General features: G+C 37.2%; 2 protein-coding genes across 9 annotated transcripts; one reads left to right on the top strand and one right to left on the bottom strand.

Moving 5' to 3' along the window:
- Positions 1 to 366: 366 nt before the first annotated feature.
- On the top strand, positions 367 to 4,464 carry LOC136233216 (phytochrome E). Its single transcript, XM_066022825.1, is given in 5 exon segments — positions 367 to 2,522; positions 2,681 to 3,488; positions 3,628 to 3,714; positions 3,716 to 3,916; positions 4,015 to 4,464. Coding segments are annotated over 5 exon segments (3,360 nt in total). The 5' UTR covers positions 367 to 487; the 3' UTR covers positions 4,244 to 4,464.
- Positions 4,465 to 4,872: 408 nt separating this feature from the next.
- On the bottom strand, positions 4,873 to 12,547 carry LOC136232890 (protein MEI2-like 5). 8 transcript variants are annotated; one of them, XM_066022354.1, is made up of 14 exons: positions 12,280 to 12,547; positions 11,189 to 11,231; positions 10,955 to 11,098; positions 10,401 to 10,870; positions 9,520 to 9,678; positions 9,301 to 9,438; positions 9,051 to 9,202; positions 7,461 to 7,552; positions 6,446 to 7,391; positions 6,259 to 6,343; positions 6,100 to 6,168; positions 5,717 to 5,896; positions 5,339 to 5,500; positions 4,873 to 5,252 (listed from the first exon to the last, which is right to left on the bottom strand). In XM_066022354.1, the coding sequence occupies exons 1-13, from the start codon at positions 12,508 to 12,510 to the stop codon at positions 5,381 to 5,383; spliced, it is 2,829 nt and encodes a 942-aa protein (XP_065878426.1). In that variant the 5' UTR covers positions 12,511 to 12,547; the 3' UTR covers positions 4,873 to 5,252; positions 5,339 to 5,380. The 8 variants fall into 8 exon arrangements, with proteins under 8 accessions (XP_065878426.1, XP_065878425.1, XP_065878427.1 ...); XM_066022353.1 differs by having other exon boundaries at positions 4,873 to 5,500; XM_066022355.1 differs by having other exon boundaries at positions 4,873 to 5,500; positions 9,301 to 9,417.
- Between the last annotated feature and the right edge of the window lie 2,087 nt (positions 12,548 to 14,634).

Raw genomic sequence — 14,634 nt, 5'->3', positions numbered from 1 at the left:
AGGGACTAATAAAATTAACCATTAGGCTAGCAAGAGTGAATATGAGGATTAGAATCTGAGTGAGGATGATTCTCTCCAACAATCTTCAGAATATTGCTATTCAAAGAAGAGGATCTGATTCAATTCAAGTGGAAAGGAAAGGAAAGGAAATATTAATAATAAAAGAAAATCTAGAACAGGAAACAAGATTTTTATGCAAATTGGAAATCCAAGAAGATTACTGAGTGGGGACTCAACTCAGAGATTGCATGGATAGAAAGTAGACAACAACACAAAGCTAAGAAGAAAAAAAGTTGATTACAGACATTTAAGCTTTAATTACAACTGCTAAACTACAATTTTCAGAAAGAACAAACCTAATTGAAAAGGACTTGACCAAGCTTTAGTATCATCATCAAAACAAAGGAACAGACTAGTACAGAGTACAATTCATGATAAAGATCCAGATTTTCCCCCTTTTGAACAAATCTTATTTCTTCCCTATAAGATGGGAAGAGAAACAACAACCCATTCATCATCAGCTGCAAGCAATATGAGACCTTCAGCTACCACTGATAAAAGCAAAGCCACCATTGCTCAATTCAGTGCAGATGCCGGGCTTTTAGCTGAGTTTGAGAAATCAAGTGTTTCTGGGAAGTCTTTTAACTACTCCAAATCTGTTCTTTCTGCTCCAGATAATGTGCCTGAAGAGCAAATTACTGCTTATTTATCGAGAATTCAAAGAGGTGGCTTAATTCAACCTTTTGGTTGTATGCTGGCAATTGAAGAACCCACTTTCAGAATCATCAGTTTCAGTGAAAATTGCTTTCAATTGTTGGGTTTGAGTCCAGGCACTGAATTAGAGTTGGTGAGAGTTAACAGCTTGATTGGGATTGATGCAAGGACGCTTTTCACGCCTCAATCAGGAGCTTCATTGACGAAAGCTGCTGCTTCTAGGGAAATTTCCTTGTTGAATCCCGTTTGGGTGTATACCAGGACTACCCAGAAGCCATTTTATGCTATTCTCCATAGAATTGATGTGGGTACTATAATTGATTTAGAACCAGCAAGATCTTCTGATCCTGCTCTTTCCCTTGCAGGCGCTGTCCAATCACAGAAACTCGCTGTTCGTGCAATTTCTAGGCTGCAGTCTCTCCCTGGCGGAGACATTGGGGCTTTGTGTGACACAGTTGTGGAGGATGTTCAAAAACTCACAGGATATGACAGGATTATGGTATATAGATTTCATGAAGATGAACATGGAGAAGTTGTGTCTGAAATTAGAAGGTCTGATTTGGAACCTTATTTGGGGTTGCATTATCCAGCTACTGATATTCCCCAAGCAGCACGTTTCTTGTTCAAGCAGAATAGGGTGAGGATGATTTGTGATTGCCATGCCAAACCAGTTAGACTGATTCAAAGTGAAGGATTAGAGCGACCCGTTTCTTTGGTAAATTCAACCCTCAGGTCTCCCCATGGCTGCCACACACAGTATATGGCTAACATGGGTTCAGTTGCTTCATTGGCTATGGCTGTTATTGTAAATGGCAATGATTCAACCAAGCTCTGGGGGCTTGTTGTATGCCATCACTCTTCCCCGAGATATGTCCCTTTCCCCCTTCGTTATGCCTGTGAATTCCTGATGCAGGCTTTCGGAATACAGCTACACATGGAGCTTCAATTGGCAGCACAATTAGTGGAGAAGAATACTCTCAGGACACAAACTTTACTCTGTGACATGCTTCTTCGCGACGCTCCTGCTGGTATTGTTACTCAATCTCCTAGTATTATGGATCTTGTGAAGTGTGATGGAGCTGCATTGTACTATGGAGGAAGATGTTGGTTATTAGGGATAACTCCAAGTGAATCACAGGTAAGAGACATTGCAGAATGGCTGCTCGGGACTCACGGAGATTCGACAGGGTTGAGCACGGATAGTTTGGCAGACGCTGGCTATCCTGGTGCTGGATTGCTGGGTGATGCTGTTTGTGGAATGGCTACTGCTAGAATCACTTCAGGAGATTTTTTGTTCTGGTTCAGGTCTCATACTGCCAAGGAAGTTAAATGGGGTGGAGCAAAGCATCATCCTGAAGATAAAGATGATGGTCAACGTATGCACCCAAGATCTTCATTTAATGCTTTTCTGGAGGTAGCCAAGAGCAGAAGTTTGCCTTGGGAGATTTCAGAGATCAATGCTATTCACTCTTTACAGCTGATAATCAGAGATTCATTTCAGGGAATGGAGGAAAGTGGTTCAAAGGCAATGGTCTATGCCCAGCAAAATACTAGTTCTCAGGGGATGGATGATTTCAAGATGGATGAACTAAGTTCACTGGCTTGTGAAATGGTTAGATTGATTGAAACGGCTACAGCACCGATTTTCGGGGTTGATTCAGCAGGCCTCATCAATGGATGGAATGCCAAAGTTGCAGAATTGACTGGATTACAAACCAGTGAAGCAATGCACAAGTCTTTGGTTCATGAAATTGTTCACAAGGACTCTTGCAACACAGTTGAAAATCTTCTGCACAGGGCTTTGCGAGGTATTTCGTTCTTAATTCGATGATTAAAATGTGATTTCTAGCTCAACAGTATCAGTATTATTTTGCCATAAAACTGGCTTATATAATTCTGTTCCTTGCTAATTCTGAATGATGTATCCTATAAATTGTAATCATTACATGACTTGGATCTTAACCAGGGGAGGAGGACAAAAATGTTGAGCTAAAAATGAGGAAATTTGGGGTTCAACAGCAAGATTCTGTTGTATTTGTGGTGGTCAATTCCTGCACCAGCAGAGATTATGCAAACAATATAGTAGGTGTGTGCTTTGTTGGTCAAGATATCACTCCTGAGAAACTCGTCACCGATAAGTTTCTCGTGTTACAAGGAGATTACAAGGCTATCATAGAATCTCTGAATCCACTGATTCCACCAATATTTGCTTCGGACGAGGATGCCTGCTGTTGTGAATGGAATGCTGCAATGGAGAAGCTGACAGGTGTAACAAGAAAAGAAGTCATAGGTAAAATGCTTCCTGGGGAGATTTTCGGAGGCCTCTGTCCATTAAAAAGTCAAGATTCTTTAACTAAGTTTATGATCCAACTGTATCATGGAATTAGCGGTCAAGATACCAAGAAGTTCCCATTCGGGTTCTTCAATACAGAAGGAAAATTTGTTGAGGTGTTCTTAGCAGTAAACAAAAGGAGTGATGCAGATGGGAAAGTGGTTGGGTGTTTCTGCTTTTTGCAGATTATTGAGCCTAACCTGCAACAAGCCTTAATCGTGTATAAGCAAGAGGATCGAGAGAACTTTCTGAAACTTAAAGAGTTGGCTTACATACTGCAGGAAATGAAAAATCCTCTGAATGGTCTTCGGTTTACGCATAAACTACTAGAAGACACAGCCACATCAGAAAGTCAGAAGCAAATCCTTGAAACAAGCAATGCATGTGAAAAACAGATTATGACCATAATTGAGGACATCGATTTTGCAAGGCTAGAGGACGGGTATGTATCCTTCATTCGTCATCTAATTTTGTGCATCGATGATCTGCATTCATACATACCACAAGTTCATTGTCATCAATTCTGAACTTGAACGATAGTGACCCGAAAGTAACTTTTTCTTTTATTTGGATTACAGAAGCAATACCAAGCTCAAGATGGAAGAATTTGTTTTTGGAAGTGTTATTGATGTAATCATTAGTCAAGTAATGATCTCAATGAGGGAAAGGAAAGCTTTTCCACGACATTCCAGCTGAAATCAGAACACTGTATCTTTATGGAGATCGAATTAGGCTGCAGCTGATCTTATCAGATTTCTTGCTCTGCGTGGTTCATCATTCACCCTCTCCAGATGGCTGGATTGAAATTAAAGTTTCACCCGGTCTGAAGCTGGTACAGGAAGGAAACGAATTTATCCGTCTACAGATCAGGTACCGAAACAACTGCAAATGCATTTGTCAACACAGAAACTATATTTTGATATTGACAAGAAAATGCAGACTAATTTGATCTTGTCTGGTAAATGTAGAATGACACACTCCGGTCAGGGCGTGCCTTCTGTTCTGATCCAAGACATCTTTGAGGGAGGAAATCATAGAAGAACACAAGAAGGGCTGGGGCTAAATCTGTCGAGAAAACTACTAAATTCAATGAATGGCCGTGTTCAGTATAGCAAAGACAAAAACAAATGCTTCTTCCTAATTGACCTTGAAATGAAAAAAGGAAGACATAAAGGGGAAGCAAGCAGAACGGCATGACTTTCAGTTCCAGAAACCAATCACAAACATATTCTATATGCCTAAGTAGAGCTTCATATCATGATTTCATGGTAATTGCCTCCCAGTGAACCTCAGATTTTATTATGGTTCTGGCGGATAGCATTACCATTTCAACCACTTCATTTTACAGTTCCTAATTTGTAATACTGCCATCCATTCATCTTATCTAAATAAAAGCATGCTAGCAATATTCATGTTCCTCCTTGAAATTCCCGTTTCTTTTTCTGCACATTACCTGCAAAAAGTTACATTGCTTTTGGGAGTGCCTTTATCAAGAACATCCAGAATACAAGTACCAAGTCTCAGCTATTAGTATATCTTAATTCATCCTCAACTGAAAAGATCATGTTTAATAGATTAATACCGCAAATCTCAAATCTCTTCTTTCTAATTTGTCGTGAGTTATATCCGAATTCTGACAATTAAAAAGGTAAACTTGAATTTGCTCCATGGGAATACTAATGACAAACAAAAGAAACAAAACCATTCATGCATACATTGCAGTTTAATTATACTCTGCTCATATCAAGGGGTGAAATAATTTCTCCCTCATGTAGACAGCTAATGTGCAATTACTCAAATAGTGTCCGGAATAGAAAAATCATCTCTGCTGATATAAGTTAACTTCCATTTCAAGAAGAATTTTATGACACAAATCCGAAAAGGGTCTGTCACCCTACTATACAATTTTTTAAAATGCACCAATGTTACACCATCAACCCTCAAAATCCCAAAATACCCCAGAATACATCTTCCCTTTTACACACCATATGTGCAGAGGAAGGTCTGAACCCCATATATCCCCGAATACAAAAAGGAGTCATGCACCAAAAATACTGCTGTGCCCTCAAAAGGGAACTCACTTCTGCCCACGGGGACCGCACGTTGTTGTTCTCCTCCCTCAATAATAATACCCACAGAGCTGCTTCACTCGCCCAATTGCTCTCGCAGCTGCTGCTTCAAGGATATCAGTGAACACTATACAAAACTGCAAAAACAGCATTTACTTTCCTAATCCTCTAAATTTATACACTTGAATATATTGAATAAGTAGGGGTTAGCACCCAGAGCCACCTCAGAGAGTCAGGCTCAGGGAAAACTCCATTCAACATATCGTTAACTTTTCTCAAAAGAACCATCATCTGTAGGGCTTTCCGGAAGATCTCCTATAAGCGAGCCATCTGGCTGACGGAACTGGATGTTCAAATTGTTAGAAGACAAATGCTCCAGAACAATCTGCTAAGAAAAGCACAAGCCCAGTTATATATCCAACAGAAGTGGCACATGCAGCCACCTAGTAAGTACTGGCATGTGATAAATGATTTGCAGAGATAATTAATTCCTTTACACTTACTATAACCAGAAAAGGTAGAAAAACATGTAAAAGATTCAAGAATCCAACACACAGTTGCATAGCCTTCCAAAATTGGTTTTAATCATGTTAACTGTTACCTGATCACCTGCTTCCTGCCCCTCCGAGTGGAATAGTATAGGCCGGCAGCGCTTATCTTCATTCATTAAACTTGAATTCTGGAAGTGGGTCACAAGAGCAGCCTTTCCCTGGATTCGAGCATATGCCAAAGAAGCAACTTTCTCACTGTTAAACTTCTCCCACTTCTTACCATTAAATGCCTGCAGAAATCCAAAACATAAAAGGATCCACATTGCATATTGCAATTAAAATTTACTCCAGGTCTAAGATATGGCAGGACATCTCTTATAAACTGAAACTAAGACTTCACCAGAATAAGGACTCGACTATGCATACCACCGACTATGAAAGACAATGTTAATGATATAAAAACAACCCCAAGAGTAAACAAGGGAAATATAACCTCATAAAATGGAACGATATGTGAAGGTGAAAGCATATTGATAAATGCATAACCCACATTGCATTTATTCTGCACCAGAGAATAAAAAGTCTAATCAGCAATTGAATAAAAGACGAACAAAAAAATGTTAGAAATTTTCTTAAGTTCCAAAATAATTACCTTAAAATCAATCGGCAAATATAGAAAATCATAAGTGCCCTTGTGATACTCATCAATAGCAGCAAGTAGCATCTTTGAAGTGTATCTATAATATGGAAGAATAAAAAGAAAAAGAAAAAAGAATAGATAAGTCTGGTGCTCAACATTTTAATCACCTGATATTCATCCATAAGAAGAGAGGTCTTACTTATTTGGAATATTTTTTATCATTAAGGTAGTCCGTATATCTTCCCCTTTGACAATCTTCTCCAAGTCAAGTTGAAATTGTTTCTTGCTATCTACATGGTTCCCATTAGTCTCAACCCGTCTGCTCCGTCCACGTTCAGCAAAACCCTCCAAAGTGATAGGAGTCACTCCTGGGTATGGGCTATTACCCAAAAATACAGGGCTAAGCCTGGGCGAAGACATCATTCTGTAACTCGAACCATTCTCAGAAATGTTTCTTGGAATGGTAATACCAGCATTTACAGGAGCACGAGCACTCAAATTCATCATGAAGTTTCCATCACTGTGACCTACACCAATTCCTCCAAAACCAGTTGGATTAATAAATGAAGTTTCAGGTGACTCTGGGAAAAATCCAAAGCGTCTCTCCAATGGAACTCCAGATGGAGCAGAACCAACATGGTGATGGTTCTGGGATGAGCCAAGCAAAGAACCATGCCGACTTGTGTATGAAAAACCATGGCTTTTCCCATTGGAAGAAAAAGGATGACCAATAGATGGTGTTGTCCAAGCAGAAGAAGTAGTGTGGTCTGGGTAGGGATTTGGACTTCCCCAAAGAAACTGTGGCCCAGTTAATGTCTCCATGGCAGAACCATTAGAGGTTGAAGGGGCCCCAAAGGAAGATGAGATACTTCCATGATACTGGTTCAACTTTGACTCAGGCAATGAATGTGACTGTTGGAATGCACCTACATGAGCTGAATTCATGCTTGCAATTGTATGCTCCACAAGACTTCCCCTTCCTTGGTCTTTGCCAATTGGTGCAACTTTTACATTGTTTTGAAGAATTGAAGCCAAACCAGGTAAATGGTTGCTAGTTGTTGGACTCAAGGTCCTGAATACAGGGGATTTGCTGATACTTTGCAATGGACTATGCTCAATAGGACTATTGAATTGCCCCCAGTTACCTGTCATGAACATTCCATTCACTTTAGCTTGCTGGAAAAATGCAGTGAGTTAAAACAACTCAAACCTACCAGGTGGAGAATTGGTCAACGGTGAACCCACTGGATGCCGGAAACTCCGAGTTTCATCTTGTTCAAGATCTTGATTCAGTTGCAACATCAAGCTGAAAGGCAGAATGTAGTCAATGCACAATGCCAACATTTTTACTCAACAAACAACTTAGCAAATATAGAGAAGGAAATTTGGGAAAACATTATTTCAGGAATGAAAGAGCTGTCTTGATATCTGCCTTTTCAAGTAAAAGGCATCACCTATATCCACAACAATATAATAATGACAAACTAAATGCTCCTCCAAAAGGAGTTACAATACGTAAAATTAATAGCACAAGAACGAGTGAGAAAAATTGCAAAAAGGAGGCATTTGTGAGGAAAATTAGGAAAGCAACCCCTATTGAATAGGCCAAAGGGCCAAACCCTTTAACTCTGTAAGTCAATTAAGTCCATAGTAATCAATTGAATCCTTGTGCTTAAAATATAAATATTTAAGCAAAAATCACCAACAAGATGATACCGGTGTTCATTTGCCATTTTACACAGGATTCAGTTTCTTGCCCATCAACCATCTAAATTCTCTGCAGTAACAACAGAAATGTGACATCAAAAACGTTGTTCCCTTTTGGTTTCAGGTTTTAGAGCCTTTCTTCTTTTTCTAGCCTAAGTGTACCTCATTTCAACATATGATTTTCTTTTTCATTGTAATTTAGCTTTGGCATTTTCTACGGACATCAAACTTTTTGATAGCCTTTTCTTGGGTATCTAATTTAGTACCCAAATCAAGATTCTCAAACCTTTACGTCATTGAGATTCTCAAACCTTTATGTCTACCAATGTGAAAGGACAAGATATACCTAATATTACAAGAGGAGAAACCCAATGGGAAGATAGAGAAAGAAATATAGTGTTTCAAGAATTTCCTTATTATTTCGGCTTTTTTTCAATGTGTTTCCAAGAATGGATTGGTAACCAAAAAAGGAATTTCACAAACCAGTTTAATTTTTGTTTGAATGAAATGCGAGAGAGGGAGAGAGAGAGAGAGGGAGAGAAAGATGAGCAAGAGAAGTTTCCATCCTGATTTTACAAGTTTTTCCACACCAAATCATATGAAAAACTTCATCTTGCAGCTTAAGTCATATACACTTTGTTATCTGTGTATTTATTTTTCTGTAGATGAAGATAACGAGCTCCTTTTTTTCCTTCTACTTTTTAAAGTGGATGCCTTTTTATGATTTCAGTCAAGAGATTAATCCTTTTGATATTTTTCCAACAGGTATGAATGGAGAAAAGAATCCATACAGCCTACCGACCTCAATTGGGATCATGGTTTGGTTGTTTTTGCATTTATGACAAGTGGTAAAGTTTTTTCTTTTTTGGAGCGCCTACCAGCTTCACAATATTAGTAGTTTTGACTTTTACAAGGACTTGATTGACTAAAAATAAAATATAAGGATCTCGTCAACATTAAGCATAAAGTTTGGAGGATTTTATAACCTGTTATCTGATAGATAACAACTAATGTATTTTCACATATGCGGCACATAATCAAAGAATGATAATATTCAAAACCAAACAGAAACAACAAGAGATTACTGAGATGCTTACTTTCTCCGTGCTCCACCAGGGCGGCTAGGTTCAAGCTTTATGCGTTTACCAGCTATGTCACTCCTATTTAATGACTTCAGTGCAGCTTCTGCTGCTCTAACATCATAAAATTCAATGAACTTATGGTGTCTTTTATGTGGTGTTTCCCTTATCTGCTTGATACAGCAAATACCAATTTACACAAAGTTAACTAAGTGTTCCAAAAAGAAAGGAGACAAGAAAAGATACAAAAAGAAGAAGCACTTGTCACCTCTTTGACCTCGCCATAAGCACCAAATATTTGCCGGAGGTCTTCATTTGAAACAGATGGATCCAGATTAAAAACAACCAGGGTCCCTTGATTGATATCCTTTTCTGATGGATTATCCTGATGTGGATTAAAGAAATACTGCATATCATGATTAAGAGCGTATATATTAAAAAAAAGTAATTCAAATGACAGTAAAATGGATCTAATTCTTGTATAAACCTTTGGGATTGAAAAGTGAATATCAAGTTTTCTCCGTCGTAGTGGCTTGTTTTGCAATGCACGCATAGCAGTTCGAGCAGCACGAATATCATAATAAGATATCATCACAAAACCCCTGTGTTTGCATGCAGTGTAGAGAGTTCTAATGTCGCCATATTGCTACAAAACAAACAGATAAAAGAATTAAATGCATGTTAGGCAATCAACAAAACGCACACTAACAAATTCAATACTAATGACCAAAAATTACATATTACCATATTTTAATGCAATAATTATGCTGACAACCCAATAGTACGCTTACTTCCTCTAGACAGTGCTTAACTCAGAAAACTTTAGATATTATCATGAGACAAATTCAAGTCATTTTAATGACATAATTAGTCTTTTTAATTAATTATGATATAATGCATATACGCATGGGGGACACGTCTGTCGTAAATTCCCACATCCAGGTATGACATCAATTGCCTGCAGCATCATACTAGTTCAAGCAGAATTGATCAGATCATTTCTTTTATTTATTCAGTTTACTCTCTTGCATTTGATGTACAAAGTTTAGCAGATTGCTTACTTCTCATAAAACTGAATTTATGTTGGACGTCGTTGCACGGACAAGCAAAAGGACACTTATTTCTAAAACATAACCTTCGTAAAAATAGCCTTCAAACAAAAATGGACATAGGCATGAAATGGACACAGACACGAAAAGCGTGAAACGCTACCAAAGAGGAGTGTCCGTTCAACTATGGTAAGTCCATAAAATTGTAAATATAAGGTGGTACTCATTCTAATGTCAGCCAATTTAAAAATTGGCTGCATAAGAAATATGGTACTACAAATATGTAACTATTAGAATTACTGCCTGCAAAATGAATTACCTCAAAGAGAGTTCTCAACTCTATGTCTTCAACATTACTATTAATATTCCTAACAAATAATGTTCTTGAAGGATGTTCACCATATGGATGCTCTCCAGCTACAGTTCCCACGCCATTTTGAAGTGCGAAAGGAGGTATCCCATTTCCAACAACACCATCAGATAAATTTAGTTTTGAGATGCCAATACCCAGGCTATCCTGTGGATCACTTTCAAGTTCCATACCTCCTCCACTACCGAAAAGATCATAATCTTCCAAGTCCTCCAGCGAACCAGGAAGCCTACTCAGGTCAAAATCATCCATTATGCCAGCTAAAAGCTCATCCTCATCATCAGGAAGCAAACTTCCTACTGCATGATCTTCAACATCATCAAGTATATCAACAGCTTCAGCATCTTGTTGAAGTTTATCCAGACCAGGCAACGAATCATCCACAGATTGACGAGGACATTCTGTATCGTTTAAATTCACTGCATGTCGACAAAAAAGGTAAGAATCCCCAGAGTATTTCACAGAAGAGGAGTCAGATCTTATTAAGGTACGGAAGCACTCACGCTTTTCATGTGGAAGAACAGGTAACGAGCAAGAAAAAAGGGTAGCATCACTTGGACCAAGGGAGGTGTCAGATCCAGATAAAATCCCCAAGGGACCAGTTCCAACTTCCTTCGGTATACTGACTGGAGGATTCTTGAAAGGAACTAGACAAACATAATGTACAAAGTTTATCACTTATACAAAAGAGACTCAATTTTACACAAGAAAAGCATGATAGGAAGGCCAAAAATTACCAGCAGACAAATTATTAGAAGACTGCTTCATCGCATCACTTTGCTACTCTGAAACAAAACAACAAAAGAAATAACTTATTCAGTTATTCTAGTTAAAATGAGACAAATTCAAAAGAAAAAAACAACGGAAAACGTTAATTAAAACATCACTATGATTACAAAAATCCTAGAAGGGAAAAAAAAGGACTTTAATGAAAAAATACAAAGAAATCATGCTTGAGCTCTAGCACTGTGAATGTGACCTTATACCTAATATTACACAAAATCGGCAGCAGCAACTTTCACGGAAAATTCAGTGATAAATTAGATTCGATATTCCAGGTCGAAACCAGGAGAAATAACCATTAAAAAAAACCCTAAAACAAAGACGGAGTCATCATGCCAAATCCTATAGCTTACAGCCATAATTTCTTTTTTCTTTTTTGAAGGCTGAGATTCAAAGAAAATACAAGCAACAAAGGAAAAACGCACCACCCCAACTTTTCGTTTGTGCGAGGGGAACAAAAAAATTTCTTATGACTGAAGACGGTCAAGATACTAGAGCCACTAAGACTACCTTTCCAGGCAAAAGCATCAAATTGAAGCATTATTTATTCAAAGAGCTATAAAAAAAAATTAAAAATTAAAAATTAAACTGCAATCAGCTTGAACGAAGGGCAGACAAATAATTCAAACATCATCAGAAATACAAACAGTAAACCCAATAACCCGAAAGCACTAATCTTGCGAAAGAGGAGTATGAACTATCAATCCACTTATTACCAAAAGGAGGTAGGGTGAGAAGAATCTGATGAGCTCAATTAGCAAAACCCAATTGCTAGTTGACCTCAAAAAGATGAAATTGCAATTCGAATTTGAGAAAATCAATATCGACACCAATAAACAGACTTTGACTCGAAAATGAAATATACCAATTCGATCAAACTCAGAACAGCACAACACAGCACATAACAAACAAGTTAAAGAAATAAAAAGAAACAAACTTTGGGGTAAACAACTAACCTAAAATGATATTTTAAAAAAGGAGAGAAAGAAAAACAAGCAATTGGATAAACTGAACCAGCAATTTAGCTATTCACGATCAGACATACAGCGCACACAAGAAATAGGAAGAAAGGGGGACGTGTGGAGAGACGTGAAGAGAGAGGATTTGTTATTTCCACTTCCAAATTGCTACTCTGACTTACATACAAGCTTTCTCTCTCTATAAACAAAAGAACGAAGCTGATGATGATTGGACGAGATGAAGTAAAAAGAGCAGAGAATGATTGAGAGAGAGAGAGAGAGAGAGAGAGAGAGATTGTGAATGTGGGGGGTTTCATTTAGCTGTATTTAAATCCCTTTTGGTGTCCGTGATGGTGGAGTTAATAGAAGCAAATTAAAATAAATATTTCAATATAATAAAACAAACTAAATCAATTTTAATAGGAAAATTATTAAAAATAATATTTTTACATTTTGGATAAAGCTTGTCATGAATTTGACCCTCAAGTTTACGAAAATTTCTTTTTTGCCATTATAAGGATATACTCCTGCAAACTATGTTATGGTAAAAGAAAAATTAGTCAAAGTTAGTGACCTCTTTTACATGGTGTGATTAATATTTTATAATGGTGTTCTTAAGGATGATTATGATAAAGATGTTATTTTTACTTGTTTATGTATTTCTTTTGAATATGAAATGGATAAGTTTTGCCACGTGTGCTTTTATGACGTCTTAGAATTTTCCAACTTATGTAAAAGTATCATTTATTTTGTGATAAAAAAAATAATAAATATCATTAATTTTGTACATGATTTTAGGTGTGGACCCTGTTTGGTAAAGAGCGTTTTGGGATAAAAAGAGCGGTTTTGATCAACTTTAGAGGTTTGACCACTGAAACCGCTAATTTGAGTGTTTGGTGGAGAGAGGTTTGGGAGAGAGTTTTGGGATGAAAACGCTAATTTAGAAAAAACTCTTAAAATGAGTTTTTTCGATTAGCGTTTTGCAATATTAAAATTAATGGACTTCTTTAACCCTAATAGATAGACTCTCTCTTCTCATGCGTCAAAATTAATGCCCTTATTCGTCTTTTTGCACAAACCGTTATTATCAATCAGCTAATTTTTACCAAACAGGTCTACACAAACAGCTAATCAAATCAGCTCGTCAAATCAGCTAACAGCTAATGTAATCAGGTAACAGCTAACAGCTAATTCCCAAACAGGACCTTTAGGTGTGAAGTTTGATTTCCTATTAATAGGAGTATACTTGTATTTTCAATCCATCACTTGAAATTATCTCAGATTTCAAGTTCTATATACATTTTTCGTTTAATTCTTATTGTGAGATCGTTTTGTTCACTCTGAATTCGATGAAATGAGTCGAAGACTATAAGTTACGGTTCATCCTTCATTGAATCCTTCAAGATGTTATTATATGCGGCGAAAATCCTAATTTAATGTTGGTGGCACAATTACTCAACAGTAATAATTACCATTCTTGGAGTCTAGAATTTCGTAGGGCTCTAAGGGCTAAAAACAAGTTGTCTTTTATTGATTGATTTTGGAAGTGTCTGCCATAACATACCCAGACCGATTTGTTTGGAAGTATTTCAGTACAATGATTTTCTCTTGGATTAGTAGGTCAGCTATTCCTTCAATTGCACAAAGTGATATCGAGAGGCAAAGAGATTTTATCAAGATTCCTAAAATTTAGAAATATGTTTAATTAAAATAAATAATTTAAGGTCTATTTAAGTTTACATGTTGTTTGTCGTTTACTATTACAGTTTGTTGTTGAGTAAAGCTGAGATACCCTGCTTTTGTAAAAAAAAAAACTATTTTTCACATATAAAATCAAACAGGAGGTTCATAATTAAACATCCGAAACTTTCCCTTTTAAACAGACACCCCTTTAATTTGATTTGCTATTATTCTAATTTTTTATTCGGTTGTTTCATCGGGTTAAAAAATTACTAATATATGTACTCACTTTTTTAATGTAAGGGACTTGTTTTTTTTTTCAAAATTATACATAGAAATCCAATGTTATCATGCTTAGATCAGACTGCTGAGAACTGACGAGGAAGTCGGTTCAAACCTATCCGGTTTATTGAATGATCAACAAACCGGAGAGACCTGTGATTGAATTGGGACCCAGCGGTCCGGCTAGGAACCGGCGTGACCCCGGGTCTCTAACAATAAAAAATTAATGTTTGAAATTAAAAAACAAATAATAGCAAAAGTTGCTAAGTTAAGGAACTTTATTATGATGCGGCATTCGCATCGCCCACGCCATGCAGGTGCGCCTCTAACTCGACGATTAATCAATTGCACCTCTCCCCCTGCGCGTGAGAGAGTCTTTTTCCTAGTAATTGATTAAACGCTTATAAATACCATTTACTTATAAACTAGTTAAGTTTCTCTTTTCTTTCCTATGTGGGATTTTAATACTTAATTTCCTT

This window comes from Euphorbia lathyris, chromosome 6 (assembly GCF_963576675.1).
Source record: "Euphorbia lathyris chromosome 6, ddEupLath1.1, whole genome shotgun sequence".
Classification (NCBI taxonomy): domain Eukaryota; kingdom Viridiplantae; phylum Streptophyta; class Magnoliopsida; order Malpighiales; family Euphorbiaceae; genus Euphorbia; species Euphorbia lathyris.
The sequence above is the reverse complement of the archived record's forward strand: the minus strand, read 5'-3'. Positions and strand labels throughout refer to the sequence as shown.